Raw genomic sequence first — 14,799 nt, forward strand, 5'->3', positions numbered from 1 at the left:
AGTGATTTAATTAGTTAAAATCTTTTAATGTATTTTTATAAATTTTAGATAATTTTTCCTCTAAAAGCTCTAACTTTTATTATTTATTTATTTATTACCTTTTAAAGTGTTTGTGTGTGGAGAGAGGTAATTAGGTTCTGTTTTTATTTAATTATTTTCTTTGACAGAGTCCTGGGGATTGAATCCAGGACCTTGTGCATGCTAAGCATGTGCTCTACCACTTGAGATATTCCCTCCCACCATAATCTCTAACCTTAAGAAAAAGATCTTTACCAAAAAAAGAAAGAAAGAAAGAAGATAGATTACATTGTTTCTTTAAAACATTTTCTATCTTATTTCTCCTCTCAAATATCACTGTAATTACCTCTCTTAATTTCAAATATAAAAAAGTTTAAAACTAGTAACATAAATATGTAGCCGCCTAAAATTATAGGTGCCTATAATAGTATATAGGTAAATATTCAGGTCAAGAAGGTAATGGGTTAAACTGTAGGACTCCCATAAAATCTTAGTGACTAACTCCAAATCAACATTAAAAATAAGCAAAACCCACTGAGGTTTAGTTCTGTGACTTAGGAAGCTGAGAAGCTTAAGCATCATGCTAACCATAGGCACATGCTATATACCTCTTGATTGTTTCAGAGCTATATTTTAAGATAGTTCAGCTCTGCTCTGCTGCAGTTTCTAATATAGTCCTAGCTTTGTAAACAAAATTGCCATTAACACTTAAGGGTCTGTTTTAGAATTACATGGATGTGTTCTTTTCTCTACCTCCACGTATATGTCGGAACTTGTACTGGTATTAAAAATTTTGACCATAGATTACTTGGGGGAGAAAAGACAACACTCAGTAGAAGGAGTGACAAGGAGATAATATGTTTCTAATGATAAAAATAATCACAATAATAACAACAGCAACTAAGGTTTATTATATAGCAGTGGTTATGTGCCAGGCACTGTTTTAGGTGCTTTACATTTAAATCTCACATCCACCCTGTGAGACTGAAACTGTTATTATCTATTTCATAGATAAGGATTAGGGCAAATAAATGGTCACATGCTTGTTAAGAGATAGAGCCAAGGGTTTGAATCCAAGCAATTTGACTCCAGAGACCACTCCCCCACTGCTAAGGATATTTTGGTAATTCAACTACACACTTTTACTGGTGCAAGGCATGACCATAATGGGAGCTCAAGATACAAGGATACAACATGGCTTTCCTTTGTGTTTGCATCGTACTGACTACACAGCTCAAAGTTTCTCTTCGCCAGTGATTACGTGAAAATAATCTCTATACTCAAATTATTTCTCTAAATAATTATGAACAATGAGTTTCAAAGCAAAGCACCAGCAATTCAAAGATGTTCAAAACTTAACCCAGAGGATTTCTGGTTTCTGGTCCTGTACGTGAGGAGCTTACAAGATGCCACTCTGTCCTAACAACAAGAAAAAAGCTAGACAGGCTGAAAAATCAACAATTCTTCTTGGGTCCAGAAGGGAGGATGACAAGGGCAAACAATTACCACCATGACTGGAGAGAGAGACAGGCAAACACAAGGGGTCTTGATTTACAGGAGAGACTAATGAACAGAAACTGCCACAGGAACCAGTGCTGGGGTAGGAAAACCTGAACTGTAATCAATTAATTACTAGAGGCTCAGTATGGACAACTCAGAGCTAAAAACTCCAGGGGAAGCCAGTCGTCGGGGGGTTCCCACAATATTGTGAGATGTACCTCCAGCAGCTCAACTAGGTTCCCACAGTAAATACTGTAGAAAAATCCCCTTGGGCGGGGGGGGGGCAAAAGGAACCATTCTGAAATACACGAAAGCACTCTGTTCTTCTTGATAAGGTCTGCCCTTTGGAGAAACTAGTTAAACAGAGCCTAACCTGCTAGGGTATTATCAGAATCTACCTGACCAGGGGAAGAGAAATACCCAACTCTAGCTCACTCTAGCCATCCTGTCCTTAAGGGGGAGGAAAAAACTAAGAAACCCTGAAACCCTTGTGAAGTTCACAGTCCAGAGGCACAGGCTCACAAAAAGACAGAGACTCAAATCATAGGACTGACTACAGCATGCTTCCCCTCCCCCCATACCTCACCACCATATTACTAAAGGCCTATTTACAGCAGTTCCTTTTTCCTGGTACATCATGTCCAGGTATCAAGAAAAAATTACAAGGTACACTGAAAGGCAAAAAATACAATTTGAAAAGACAGAGCAAGCTTCAGAACCAGACATGGCAAAAATGATGGAATTATCAGGCCAGAAATTTAACTGTGATTAATACACTAAGAACTCTAATGGATAAAGTAGGTAGCATGCAACAGACAGGCAATGTAAGTACAGAGATGGAAATCCTAGAAAGAACCAAAAAGAAATGCTAGAGATCAAAACACTAACAAAAATGAAGCATACATGTGATGGGTTTATTACTAGACTAGACAGGCTGAGGAAAGTAGCTCTGAGCTAGAGGATAAACAACAGAATCCTCAAAAAACCAAGAGGACAAACAAACACTGGGAAAAAACAGAACAGAATACCTAAGACAACTATAAAAGGTGTAACATATGAGTAATGAGAATACCAGGAGAGTAGAGAGAAGAACAGAAGAAATGTTTGAAATAATGACTGAGAATTTCTCCAAATTAATGTCAAACACCAAACCACAGATCCAGGAAGTTCAGAGAACACCAAGCAGCAAAAATGCCCCCCCCCCACAAAAAACAAAAAAACAAAAAAAAAAAACCCAAAACAAACAAATAAAACACTACTTCACAGCATGTCAGTTTCAAATTACAGAAAATCAAAAATAAAGAAAAATCAATCCACCTGTACACAGTTGGTGGGAATGTAAATTGGTGCAGCCACTGTGGAAAATACTATGGAGGGTACTTAGAAAACTAAAAATAGAACTACCATATGACCCAGGAATTCCACTCCTGGGTAATATCCAAAACAATGAAAGCACTAATTTGAAAAGGTACATGCATCCCAATGTTCATAGCAGCATTATTTACAATAGCCGACATATGGAAGCAACCTAAGTGTTCATCAACATACACATACACACACACAATGGACTACTACTCCATCAGTAGATACATTAACGAGGAAAGAGCTATACACTGAACAAACAGTAAAAGAAGAGAAAGAAAAAAGTGAATAAACTGAAGTGTAGGGTGATTAACTGAAAGGGTAAGTCAAGTCCTAAAAACCTATATAAGGGTATTACTATGCCATATTAAAGCACACCAACAACACAGCAGTCTGGGAACATTTAGTCTGAAAGAAATAAGTCATATATATTTTGAATAAACATAAATGGCCCTTAACATAGCATAACGTTGTGAGCAATAACTCTGAGTTATCAAGAAAAAGTTCAAATATGGTTGAATCTTAAGGCAAAGATAAGTACTTTATACATTTTAGCAAAATTTCTCGTAAAAATTTTATCTAAAACAAGTGCTGGCAATTAATGGGTAATTGGTTAACTGGAAGTATCAATCACCCAGATACTGTGACTTTTCTCAGGTGTTACTCAAAAAAAGAACAGAGTCACATGAAAAATAACATGATTGCTTTAAATATGCTAATAACTTTTACTTACCTGTCGGAAGATCTTCAGCTTTTGCAAGGTCATTCTCTTCTATTCCAGGCATTCCTGCGTCACCATCTCGTTTGATTTGTTCTGCCCAAGTAACAAAATATGTAATTCTATATTTTCCTTAGCATAGATTGAAAATGTTTTGAAGGAATTTAACAATCAGTTTGTAAAGCAATAAGCTACACTGACTGAATATTTTTATAGTTTGCTTTGGGCAAACTATAAAAATAACTTACTCTAAAATAACTTACTATTTTTTCTTCTCTATTAAAGTTTCCAAATTTGAAATAATCGACACCTAATCATAACTGAACTAAAATCAAACACTACTCTTTATGACTGAAAATGTTCACTTAAAATGAGAAGAAAAAGTCAGTATTGTATTAATACAAAATAATAGTAATACCTTTCCCATGTGGAATATGATTGCTTGAAGGTTCTTCATTCTTGCCTGCAGCATTCTCAGCTACGTTTAGAATGTTTTTAGGTCCTGCATGATTGTTTATATCCAATTCATTTCCATCTTTTGATTCAAACTTGTGGGCCTCTTGCTGTTAGATAACAGTAAATATTATTCAGTTCAAAATGTTAAACTACTGACACAACTATTAATTAAATATGCTGAAACAGTTCATTTTTTCTTTTTTGAAACATACACCAAGGGTCCAAATTCCAACACTTGGATGTGTGGGATATAATGTTATTTTCTGTTCAGTTTTTATAACTGGTATGAAGACAAAGAATAAGTAACATTTTTAAAGGTCTCTAAATATAATATATGGCCTAAAACGTTAGGAAGAGGTAATTCTCTTTGGCTAGGCTGAGGGAGTGATTCTGTGAGAAGACAGTCTTGCTGAGCACTGCAGGTTGCTGTGGAGGCCTAAAGTTGGGCATTGTCCTGGGTGTTATGGGCAAGGTGGGTTCTGTATAGGCATATGTTATAACTGACAGGACAGCAGACAGCAGACAGCAGTTGGTTAGCACACAGGTGTCCCCTCAAGTGTGACAGATGGCTACTGACATTGTCAGGTTCACCCCAAGCATAAACAGCTAGGGTGGAAAACAGGCAAACTTCTTCCCAGGTGCACCGGCCACTCAAGCATAGGAAGCAATGGCAGAACAATATACAAGTCAATGCTCCCTGCAACCTGCTTCAACTAACCATATCACCTCCTTGGAAACCAGAATCCTCAGGTTTATGGTTAGGCCTGACTCAATTATGTGGGGCACAGTTTTCTCTTTTATATTGGTTGAGTTGCCTCAGTGGAAAATTGGGTGAGGCAAGGAGTCAAGTACACAAGCTAGGGTTGCCATATTAACATTTAATGCATACATGAATGTTTTGTCAACTCTAAAGCACTATGTAATGTAATCATTAGTAACACTGTAAAAAACAGTAGTACAGGAAATCTAGAAGAATAAGAGCCAAATTGTAAGAATTTGTCACAACAGAGAAGAAAGGGTATAGGTATTCCAGTGTACTTGGGCGATAAAATCAACAAAACATTTGCACAATGTTTCATAGTTTACAAATTGTTTTCAAATCTACCCTCTAGTAGAGATGAATGAACAGTTTTGGGAAAAACAAAATAAAACTGAGGCTTAAAGAAGTTAAGGAGCTTGTCCAAGATTACAGAGCTAGAGAACTGTGGAGAAGGGATTCAAACCTCAGCCTTTTTCACTCCCACATTTTTTAGGAACTCAGTAAGCTATAGCCAATTCTGAGAGCTTAGTTGTTGATAAATGAAAGGATAAACTGAAATTTCTGAACATGTCAGCTATGAAGGCCAAAGGTGAGACAATCCATGAGGCACAACCTGAGCAGCCATCCTGCATCTCTGCACTTGCTATAATGCTACATCATAAGGATATTTCCATAGCACTTGATTGCTTTGTGATGTGGATAAAACAAACAATATTAAATAAAACTTAAAAGTCAAACTACTGGTCAAGAATACTTTTTCATTTATATAGTTAATAAAGATGTCCCTCTGATGCATTATTAATGGCAATACCTTTATGTGAATTGCTAATATTAAATATTATTAATAAAATAAGATGGCTCTCTAAATGCAATGTTGGTGATTTGCTAAGGGGATCACCTAATTGTTTTTAAGTAAACATTCTATTCTGAAATAATTTAGATTTACAAAAAAGTAATCACCCCTCATCCGATTTCCCTTAATGTTAACATCTTACGTTAGCATAGTATGTTCGCAAAACTAGGTAACCAATATTAGTACATTATTAACTCAGCTCCAGACTTTAGATTTCACCACTTTTCCCATTAAGTCCTTTTTCTGTTCCAGGATCCAATCCAGGATACTACACTGCACTTAAGTCCTAAGGTCTTCTTAGTCTCCTCTGATCTATAAGTACTTCTCTTCCTTTGTAGCATGAAAGCAGTAAACGAATGTGGCTGTGTTCTAATAAAATTGTATTTTTAGATACTAAAATGTGAATTTCTTATAATTTTCCCATGTCATAAAATATTCTTTTGATTTTCAACCATTTTAAAAGGTAATAACCATTCTTTGCTCACGAGTAGTATGAAAACAGACAGGTGGTTGGATTTAGCTTGCTGACCCCTTCCCCAGAGTGATTTCTAAGATAGGCCTATGCTTAGTTTAAAATAAAAAATCCCTTAACACAACTTATGCTTATTTCATAAAGGATACAATGGATTTGTTCCTGTGAAAAACAACTCAAATTTCACAGTTATAGTAGTTGAAGAACAGAGAATGAGGATGAGGAGTAGAATCAGGCAGCTGATCTGAAGAGTAAGGGCTAGTGCACCACCCTAGAAAGGAGAAGGTTCTCTTAAGCATCTCCATCCCTCCCCACCTTGATCAATTGAGGGCATGATAAGGGCAAAGAATTGGAGAGGATATTAGTTAATTAATAATATAAAAATAGCCTGGTATAAAAGAGCAGAAAGAGAGAACTACACTTTCCTGGAAAAAGGGAAACGCTCATATATGTGATTCTTGGGAGAAGAGAAGAGAGCAAGTTCATCCTATTATTTATACACTGTAATAACACAGTTGCAACAGCAAGCCTTTCCTCCCCTTCCTTTTGTGTTCTCCTATGCTCCTCTACCATCCAGCGTCTCAGTATACCTTCTGGGTGCCTTCAATGCCTCTATGCCACTATGGTGGCTCATTCAGGCCTGCCATCTTCCAGCAATCTATCCTCATACCTCCTCAAGGTAGACTACAGACAGGCAGCAGCTATTCTACCTTGTAGATTGAAAAAACGATGCCCTCAATCTCATGCTGTAAACTAGTGAAATAGCTAAGAACAAAAGTCTGGTTTCATTAACTTCTAGTCTTGTAGGTGAGATGCTACCAAAGAGCAAGATAAATACTTTTTACTATTCAATCCCTCTTTACTTTAAATCACGAGACCTTACTATACAAACCACAGCTAGTCAGATTAGATTACGGGGTGTAAAAAATGAACATGCTAATGACAAGTAAACTTCAGACAAATTCCCTCCATTTCTAGCCTGGCCTTCATAATATATATAAACTGGAAACAAATGAATTAACAAAAGAATTTGCCACTTCCCCAAAATGAATCAAAATAGTGGCTAGTGTTTCATTTCTGTGTTTTAAGAAAGGAATTCAGAATAACAAAGACTGATAATTAAGGGAAAAGTTTCTCAATTTTTTCCATTTCTCAAAAGCATAAAATAGTAAGTAATTGATTTTTCAGTAAAATGTTACCCACTTACAAATTGAGAAATAAGCAGCAAAAATTATTTTTAAAAGACATTTAGCTCAAAATTAGTTTTAAGAGTTGAGGTTACATTTTTGCAAATGTCTAATTTATTCATCAGTAAAGCCACTGCATGGCATTTTTAGAACTAGATAGGGTAATATACTTAAAAATACAGTGTTTTATGACAAAAATACAAATTGTAACTCCTAAATTATAAGATTTATAACAAGAACATATTTTGATTCAAGTATTTTTAAAATTTACCTTTTGTTCCTGCAAAAACTGGTCTGCTAACTTTTTAATATTTTCTTCATGCTGTACTCTTAATTCCTTGATCTGTTGTCCACACTGAAAACTAAATTACAAAGTCATTCTTTTAAGACTGTATCATCTTGGATTGATTCTTAAAGTTGTCTAGAAGTTGAAGACGTACATTTATAAAAATAAAGCATTCAGTTAGCAGGTGACTGGGTACGGAAGGACAAAGAGCAGACATAAAAACAGCTCACAGTCAAAATTCTTAAGACATTTGAATCTTTAATAGAGGATAAAAACATTGATAAAGCTAATTAAAACAAACCAGAAAGATAAAAATTTATTTTTATATACTGTATTTATAAAGAAACAATTTTCAAAGCCAACTTCAATCACAGAAGAGAAAAACACTTCAGAAGAGAAAACTGTGAAACCAACACACAGTAATAGATAAGAAAAGCTAGAATTATGAGAGTTAAGGAGTGGCAGAAGATGATTCATCAAATAGTTAGTACTTTAAACACAGTAATAAAAGCCTAAACCATAAAAGCAAGAATGGAAGAAACTAATAAATAAGACAGAATAGGGGGAGGGGGTATAGCTCAATGGTAGAATGCATGCTTAGCATGTGTGAGGTCCTGGGTTTAATCCCCAGTACCTCCACTAACAAAAAACAAACAAACAAAAAATAAAGGGGAAAAAAGAAAAAAAAGACAGAATGGAGCCAGCAAGAAAAAATGTAAAGGTACAAAATATTAAAAGACTGAATTTTCACTGGACAAGCAGTCGAAGGACACTAGTAGATTGTTCATGCAAAAATAAACAAATAATAAATATATAGAAAAATGTTAACTTTCACCATTAAAAATGCAAATTAAACTTCCTGTATGTATATATAGTACTACCTTATTCCTATACTAGCAAAATTAAGTTAGAATTATAAAAGCCAATGTTGGTGGGGTTAATTAGTATGATCATTTTAGAAAGCAATCTTTTGTACATGTGATAAGAACAACAAAATCAATAAAACATTGTCTCAAAACTCTATATTTGAGAATATACACCAATGAAGTAACAGGAGAAAATCCATCTCACACAAATATTTTAATAACTGATAGTCATAACAGTGAGAAAAGGAAAACTCCTACAATGGTCCAGCAACTGGGAGAGATTAAACAAGCTTTGGTACCTTAACATTGCTGGAATAATATATTACCACTAAGTATGCCAGTCTTTAATCCTAAAATATATGGAAAATTATTGAACACTGTTAGGTTAAAATACATATATGTAAGGTAGATGCATATTGATAACCTACAACAGTAAGAAGTCAGAAATGGTAATATGGTGAATCTTTCTAATTTTTGGTGTGCAGACCTAGAAAATACCTTTTACTGTAAAACTGATACGAGATATAATAAAGCCTTTTAAAGAGTGATTGCTAAAAAGGCCCCTAAGAGGTTCCTTGACCTTATCACCAACAGAATGTACACGTATAAGCCGGGAGACTGAAGTGCAGAGCAGGAGAAGCAACGGGCACTTAGTCCCTCAACTATTCCGGGGATGTACCCCAGTGCTGGCTTCATCTTCTGGATGACCCTTGAAAAGAACCACAGAATCTTCTTCAGTCTTTGCCATATCTAATTCAATAAAACTCAAGTCTTGCAAGATTTTCTGTCTCACAATGAACTCTGCTACATGGGTAGATTCAATATGACTTCTAAGAGATATTTTCATGGCATTCAACATATCAAAATAAAAGAGAATGAACTTCAAAGAGGCATAGAAAGACAATAGAAAAGGAATTTTAAAAACCTAATAAAGTGAAAGAAGAGAAGAAAAACAGAAGCCAGAAAGGAAGAATTAAATTGTCTGAAAATTGGACAAATATTCAAGATTCATAAATATTTATTGCATGTACTGTCTTACCTCTCATATTCTAACCTCTTCACAAGGTACGTGTTGTTCTTCCTATAGTCTTGAAGCTGGTCTTCTTGTCGAAGAAACTCCTGACGAAGCTCAGCAAGTTGCTCTACACACAGAAGGTAAGAATCAAAGGAATAAAGTTTAGTCACTTTAATGCTTCCTATTGAGAGAGTAGGGGTTTTTAAAAATTACAGGCAGTTCTCAATTTCTTTACTCATACCTTCGGGGGTTAAATTATTTTTTAAAATAAAATACTTAGTACCACATTTAATTTTAATTGCCTTTTATAACACATGTGTGGGCAATACAATTCATTTTTAGAACAAGATAGCCTAAGTGGCTTTCATATCTATCAGAAATATGAAAAAATTACACGTCTTTCCACGTTACATAGACAGTATACTAAGTTGGGGAAACAGTACAAAAAGAACTACCTATTTCTTTAAACCTATCTGCTTTATAAAAGTTGGTGAAAAATCATATTTTTTAGATGTGTTGGCTATGGGTACAGAATTCAATTCAGTTTAAATCACATTTGATTCCCAGCTTAGGTACCAATCACTTTAGATTTCATTTCTAGTTCTGCTACTGAGGCTAGGTCTACAAATACCAAAATTCCATTTTAGAAGCTTATAAATTTCTGAACTACAGCTAAAAGTTTTAGTTGTAATGAATAACATGAAATTCCAACATGAGGAGAAATTTTTAAAATCCAGATACTTTTTTGTGAATATTTAATCCATAATCACTGGCCCCCCCACATTTTCTAGAGTTAATCCCTCTTCATCTAACCCTATAAATAAAAGAAATTCATCCGGAGAAGAGAAATGTCATTTTCTTAAACAGAATATTAAAAAATTAGCCAACATCCTTAGCAGTTAAGCAAAAGTAGTAGCTAAGGAAGTCTTAATTTTTATAAATGGGAACAGAGGTCTATTCTATATAAACAACATCTGTTTATTAAGACTAAAGTATAATACCTAGGGGGTAGGGAAATAGCTCAGTGGTAAAGCACCTGCTTAGCATGCACAAGGTCCTGGGTTCAATCCCCATGTACCGCCACTAAAAAAATAAATAAACCTAATTACCTCCCCCTCAAAACAAAAACAAAAATAAGACTAAAATATAATACCTAACCATAATGTACTAATATTATAGCTATAATATAACATCTATTTTTCATGGAAGGCTTACAGAATTAGTTTTATTACTTTAAAGGCACTCTAAAAATGCTTGTAAGTTTTTAAAAAGCAGATATAAATATATTTATAATATAAATATACATATGGAAAAAAACCCAGAGTAGAATAAAAATATATTACAGTGCTATCAGTGATTATCTTCAGTGGTAGGATTCTGAGCATATTTTTTCCCCTACTTTCTAAATTTTATTGTGGAATCATAACTATGGTAATGACAACAAATAAAAATTTTAAAGTCAAATGAACATTGGCTAAGGTATATAAAGTTTAACAATATGTGTAATAACAGCTATTATACAGTATTAATAATTAAATATGAAAAGTAAATGATTTACATAAAATGTTTATAGTTAATAACTATGCTTGCATATTCAAGCTACATTTTTTGTTTATTATTACTTTTTATTTTGAGATATAACATTGTGTAAGTTTAAGGTGTTGATTCACTTCACTTATATACTGTAAAATGATTACCATCATAACATTAGCTAACACCTCCATCATCTCACATAATTACCACTTTTTTTGTGGTGAGAACATTTTACAACTACTCTGTAACAATTTTCAAGTATATAATACAGTACTGTTAACTATAATCATCATGCTGTCTATTAGATCACCAAACCATTCATCTTATAACTAACAGGTCTGTACCCTTTGACCAACATTTCATTTTCCCCACACACCCCCAGCCCACCATTCTGTTCTCTTGTTTCTATGAATTTAGTCAAGCCACATTTTAAATTTCTCTTCTTACTCTAATTAATTCTTCAATATATAAAAATAGTTGATTTCTGTAGTTTTTTTACTTATCACTCCCACCTTAGATAAAAGTAACAAATCTGAAGCCAAGTATCCCTGAACAACACATCCTCCCTGGACCCACCTACTAAGAAATAGACAGCTAGAAGGTAGCAGAAATCTGGCCTCAGTTATGGATGTTGATTGTATAGAAACAGATCCTGGCAGGAGGTAGTGACAAAAAGCCTTGGAACTTACAGACAGTTAGCCAGTTCCATGAACCTGTGCTCAGGCAGGAAAGATTCCAGAACTGAAAAGTTACTACAATTAAAAAAAATTAAATTAAATCAGCACTACCTAGCAGCTGCTAGGGAAGGGACCTCAACTGATGATCTTTAGGACTCACTTGGGCTTCTTTTTTCCAACACAGTAAATTAACTGAAGCAGATAAGTTTACCTTCAGCATGAACCTGAGGCTTAGTGTGATTTCAAGACTTAGGATGGCTTCCTCCACCTCCCCACAAAGCTTCTCACTAACAGTATTTGAAATAACTTTATCAAGAAATAAAGTTTTCATTTCTAAGTGGAGATAAAAGGCTAACATTCAACTGGCAAAACAAACAAACAAACAAACATCAGTATGAGTGAGCTCTAGTCCACATAAAATACCAGATTCCAACCTATTTGAATACAAGGAAAGGATTACAAAGCAAGAAGCTGACTGGTTCTTTGAGTGGGTCAAAACAAAGACTTGAAAGGGAAAAAGTAAACAGATCAGAAAGGAAAACTAAAGAAAAAATTTTCCTGTATCATAATTTCACTTTCAACTGATTGTCATGTGTTTTCTTTGTTTTGAACCCAAAGGTACTCTTTGTTTAGTGTGGCTGCTCCCAGTCACCACAGCAGGATTCTCAGATTAACTTAATGTAAGATCAGGTCCAAAGTTGATTGTGCAGGGTATTCCAGTTCTGACAGTAAAACCAGGGTATGCTATAGAAAGGCATGGCCATACTCCCTCAATTTAACTTCAAAAGATTAGATATGGTTAAGAAAGGGATTGCCTAGGATGAGCTTTTAAAGGAAAACAAAAATTTAAAAAAAACCCAAAAACCTTACTTCTGGAAAATTTTGATTTCAAATTTTCTTTCAGTAGTAGGTAAAAATAAGGTGAGCTCTCAAAATAAATCAATGTATACTAGAATGTTAATTTACTTTCTCAGGCATTAAAAACCAACTCCCAATCCTTTTATTTTCAAGAAAATATTAACTACCATAAGGGTTTTTTTGTTTTTCAGAAACTTGATGTGTAGTAATTCCTTTGTATCAAATATTAATTTCAATGAAAAGAGCTAAATATGGATTTTACAGTCAATTTGTCAAGAAGTTTGTTTCAGCAGAAATAGTTCCCAAGATGCCAAAGTCATATTCATGAAATTCAATCTCAAGAGTCCAAGCTTCAGTAGCTGCACTAAAACCAAAAGTTGCAGTTATGAGTTCAAATCAAAGCCTTTTTCTCTGCAGAAGAGTATCATATAAAATTTCAAAACATCTCAAGATCTACTTCAATACATATAGTACAATGAAGATTTTTACTCAGTATACAGGTTGTCATTTTCTATGAGACATACTAGCAAAAGCCATAGGATTTCTTTTTCAACTTATCTATTACTATTTAATAAGAAATATACTTTGATGACAAGCAGAATCATCTGTAAAAATTGCAAGTTGAAAGCGGCACTGATAGTGAGCCATCTTCTGTGTCATCCAGCACTCGCCTGTGAGTCAAAAAGAGTAGACTATGGACACAAATGCAACAAAAACAAATGTGGCCACCCAGGAACAAAATTTCTAACAGCAAATCAAAGCTGTATTAAATCACTGATAGTAAAAAATTAGTAATTGCTATTTTGGGATTATAACACACAAATAATACTTCCTAATGGTTTTACTAGGTAAGGAACAAAACTTAAATTACAAAGTCAGCTTAGGTTGGCTTCTTCAAGAGGATATTAAAAATACATTACCTAATTCTATCTAGAGAGGTTCAAAATGGTTATAAAGATACATTTTTGAAATAAGAGAGCATGTGTTACCCACATATATAAACTTTGAGCCACTACATGCAAAGTTTTAAAATATATAATATCATAACCAAAGAGTGTGAGGGAGAAGAGTGGTCCTCAGACCCCAAACTCCAAAGGTGTGAAGTAATGTAAGCAGAGCACAAAGCTTGTTCTCCTTACCTATTTTTCATAAAATCTTTAGTCATCTCCTGTCACTTCATCTAAGTGAAAAAAAATTACCTATCTGTCTATCTATCTAATCATCTATCTCCAGGTTTCTTCCTGGTTTCTTTTTGTTCTAGGTTTCTTTGTTCCCAGGGTATCTGAAATGCTAAGCTTGGATGACCTGTTCAAAGCATCCCTAGACTGGAATGGAATATTTTAGCAGACTGGACATAGTACAGAGGAATATTTTAGCAGACTGGACATAGTACAGAGGGGTCATCCCTTACTTTTTCCCTAGAAATTTGAAGGTCTCCAAAGCTACACCTCAGTTTTCTTTGAGGATTCTTTTAACATTTCATTGCATGAACTCTGTCTACAGCACAAGGTTAAAATGTGGATCTCAAATTTTAACTTGCATTTATTACATACGAAGCAACATAAAAAATTTTGATTATATCTTAAGACAAAAGGATAAACATTTTGCCATCAGAGGAGCTTTGTTCAAAAATTCTATTCCATTTAGCTGTCTAACTTGAGGATTTCTTAATTCTTGAGGATTTTAGTGTCCTTTACCTTTAATCTGTAATTAAATTTCTTTAAATTAAATTAAATTCCTTACCCTTTAAATGATGTATGTCTGCCATCTGATATGATATGTTGCTCTGTAGCTTAACCTGAAAAAAAAAGTTTTCATTTTACTAAAGAACATGTAATTTTGTTCCTATTCACTTTGAGCTCGATCATAAATACAAAAGAAAAATCCTTAAGTTATGTATACCATACCACTTTCCAAAAAGAATTAGAGCTACATTCTGATGTTTTAATACTCATTTTAAATCTGCAAAAGAATATTCATTTTGTATTATATATAGTATAACAATTTTCAAAGGTTTTGAAGTTTGAGTTGAATATTGCTTAATGGTATGTTTTATCAAAATCTTACCAGAGGATTTTTAACTCTATATTAAGAAAAAAATGGTTTGAATCAATTAACGTCAAATCAAAAGTAATTGTTTACCAAGCTCCCACAAGATGACAAATACTGTACAGGATTCACTGCTGTAGTCACTGTTCTCTAGGAGCAGTATACAAGAACCCCAGGACTTTAAAAGTG

The 14,799-nt window shown here is 34.1% G+C and overlaps 1 protein-coding gene across 2 annotated transcripts in view; it reads right to left on the minus strand.

The window, feature by feature from the left end:
• Window positions 1-14,799, minus strand: part of GOLM2 (golgi membrane protein 2) — a 93,006-nt gene that overhangs the window by 48,005 nt on the left and 30,202 nt on the right. For both annotated transcript variants that reach the window (XM_032481329.1, XM_032481328.1), the window contains exons 2-6: window positions 14,305-14,359; window positions 9,518-9,620; window positions 7,598-7,688; window positions 4,017-4,161; window positions 3,614-3,694 (exon numbers count right to left, since the gene is read on the minus strand). In XM_032481329.1, the coding sequence (XP_032337220.1) occupies window positions 3,614-3,694; window positions 4,017-4,161; window positions 7,598-7,688; window positions 9,518-9,620; window positions 14,305-14,359 (475 nt within the window). The remainder of the gene's footprint in view (window positions 1-3,613; window positions 3,695-4,016; window positions 4,162-7,597; window positions 7,689-9,517; window positions 9,621-14,304; window positions 14,360-14,799) is intronic.

The sequence above is a fragment of the Camelus ferus genome, chromosome 6, assembly GCF_009834535.1.
Source record: "Camelus ferus isolate YT-003-E chromosome 6, BCGSAC_Cfer_1.0, whole genome shotgun sequence".
NCBI lineage: Eukaryota > Metazoa > Chordata > Mammalia > Artiodactyla > Camelidae > Camelus > Camelus ferus.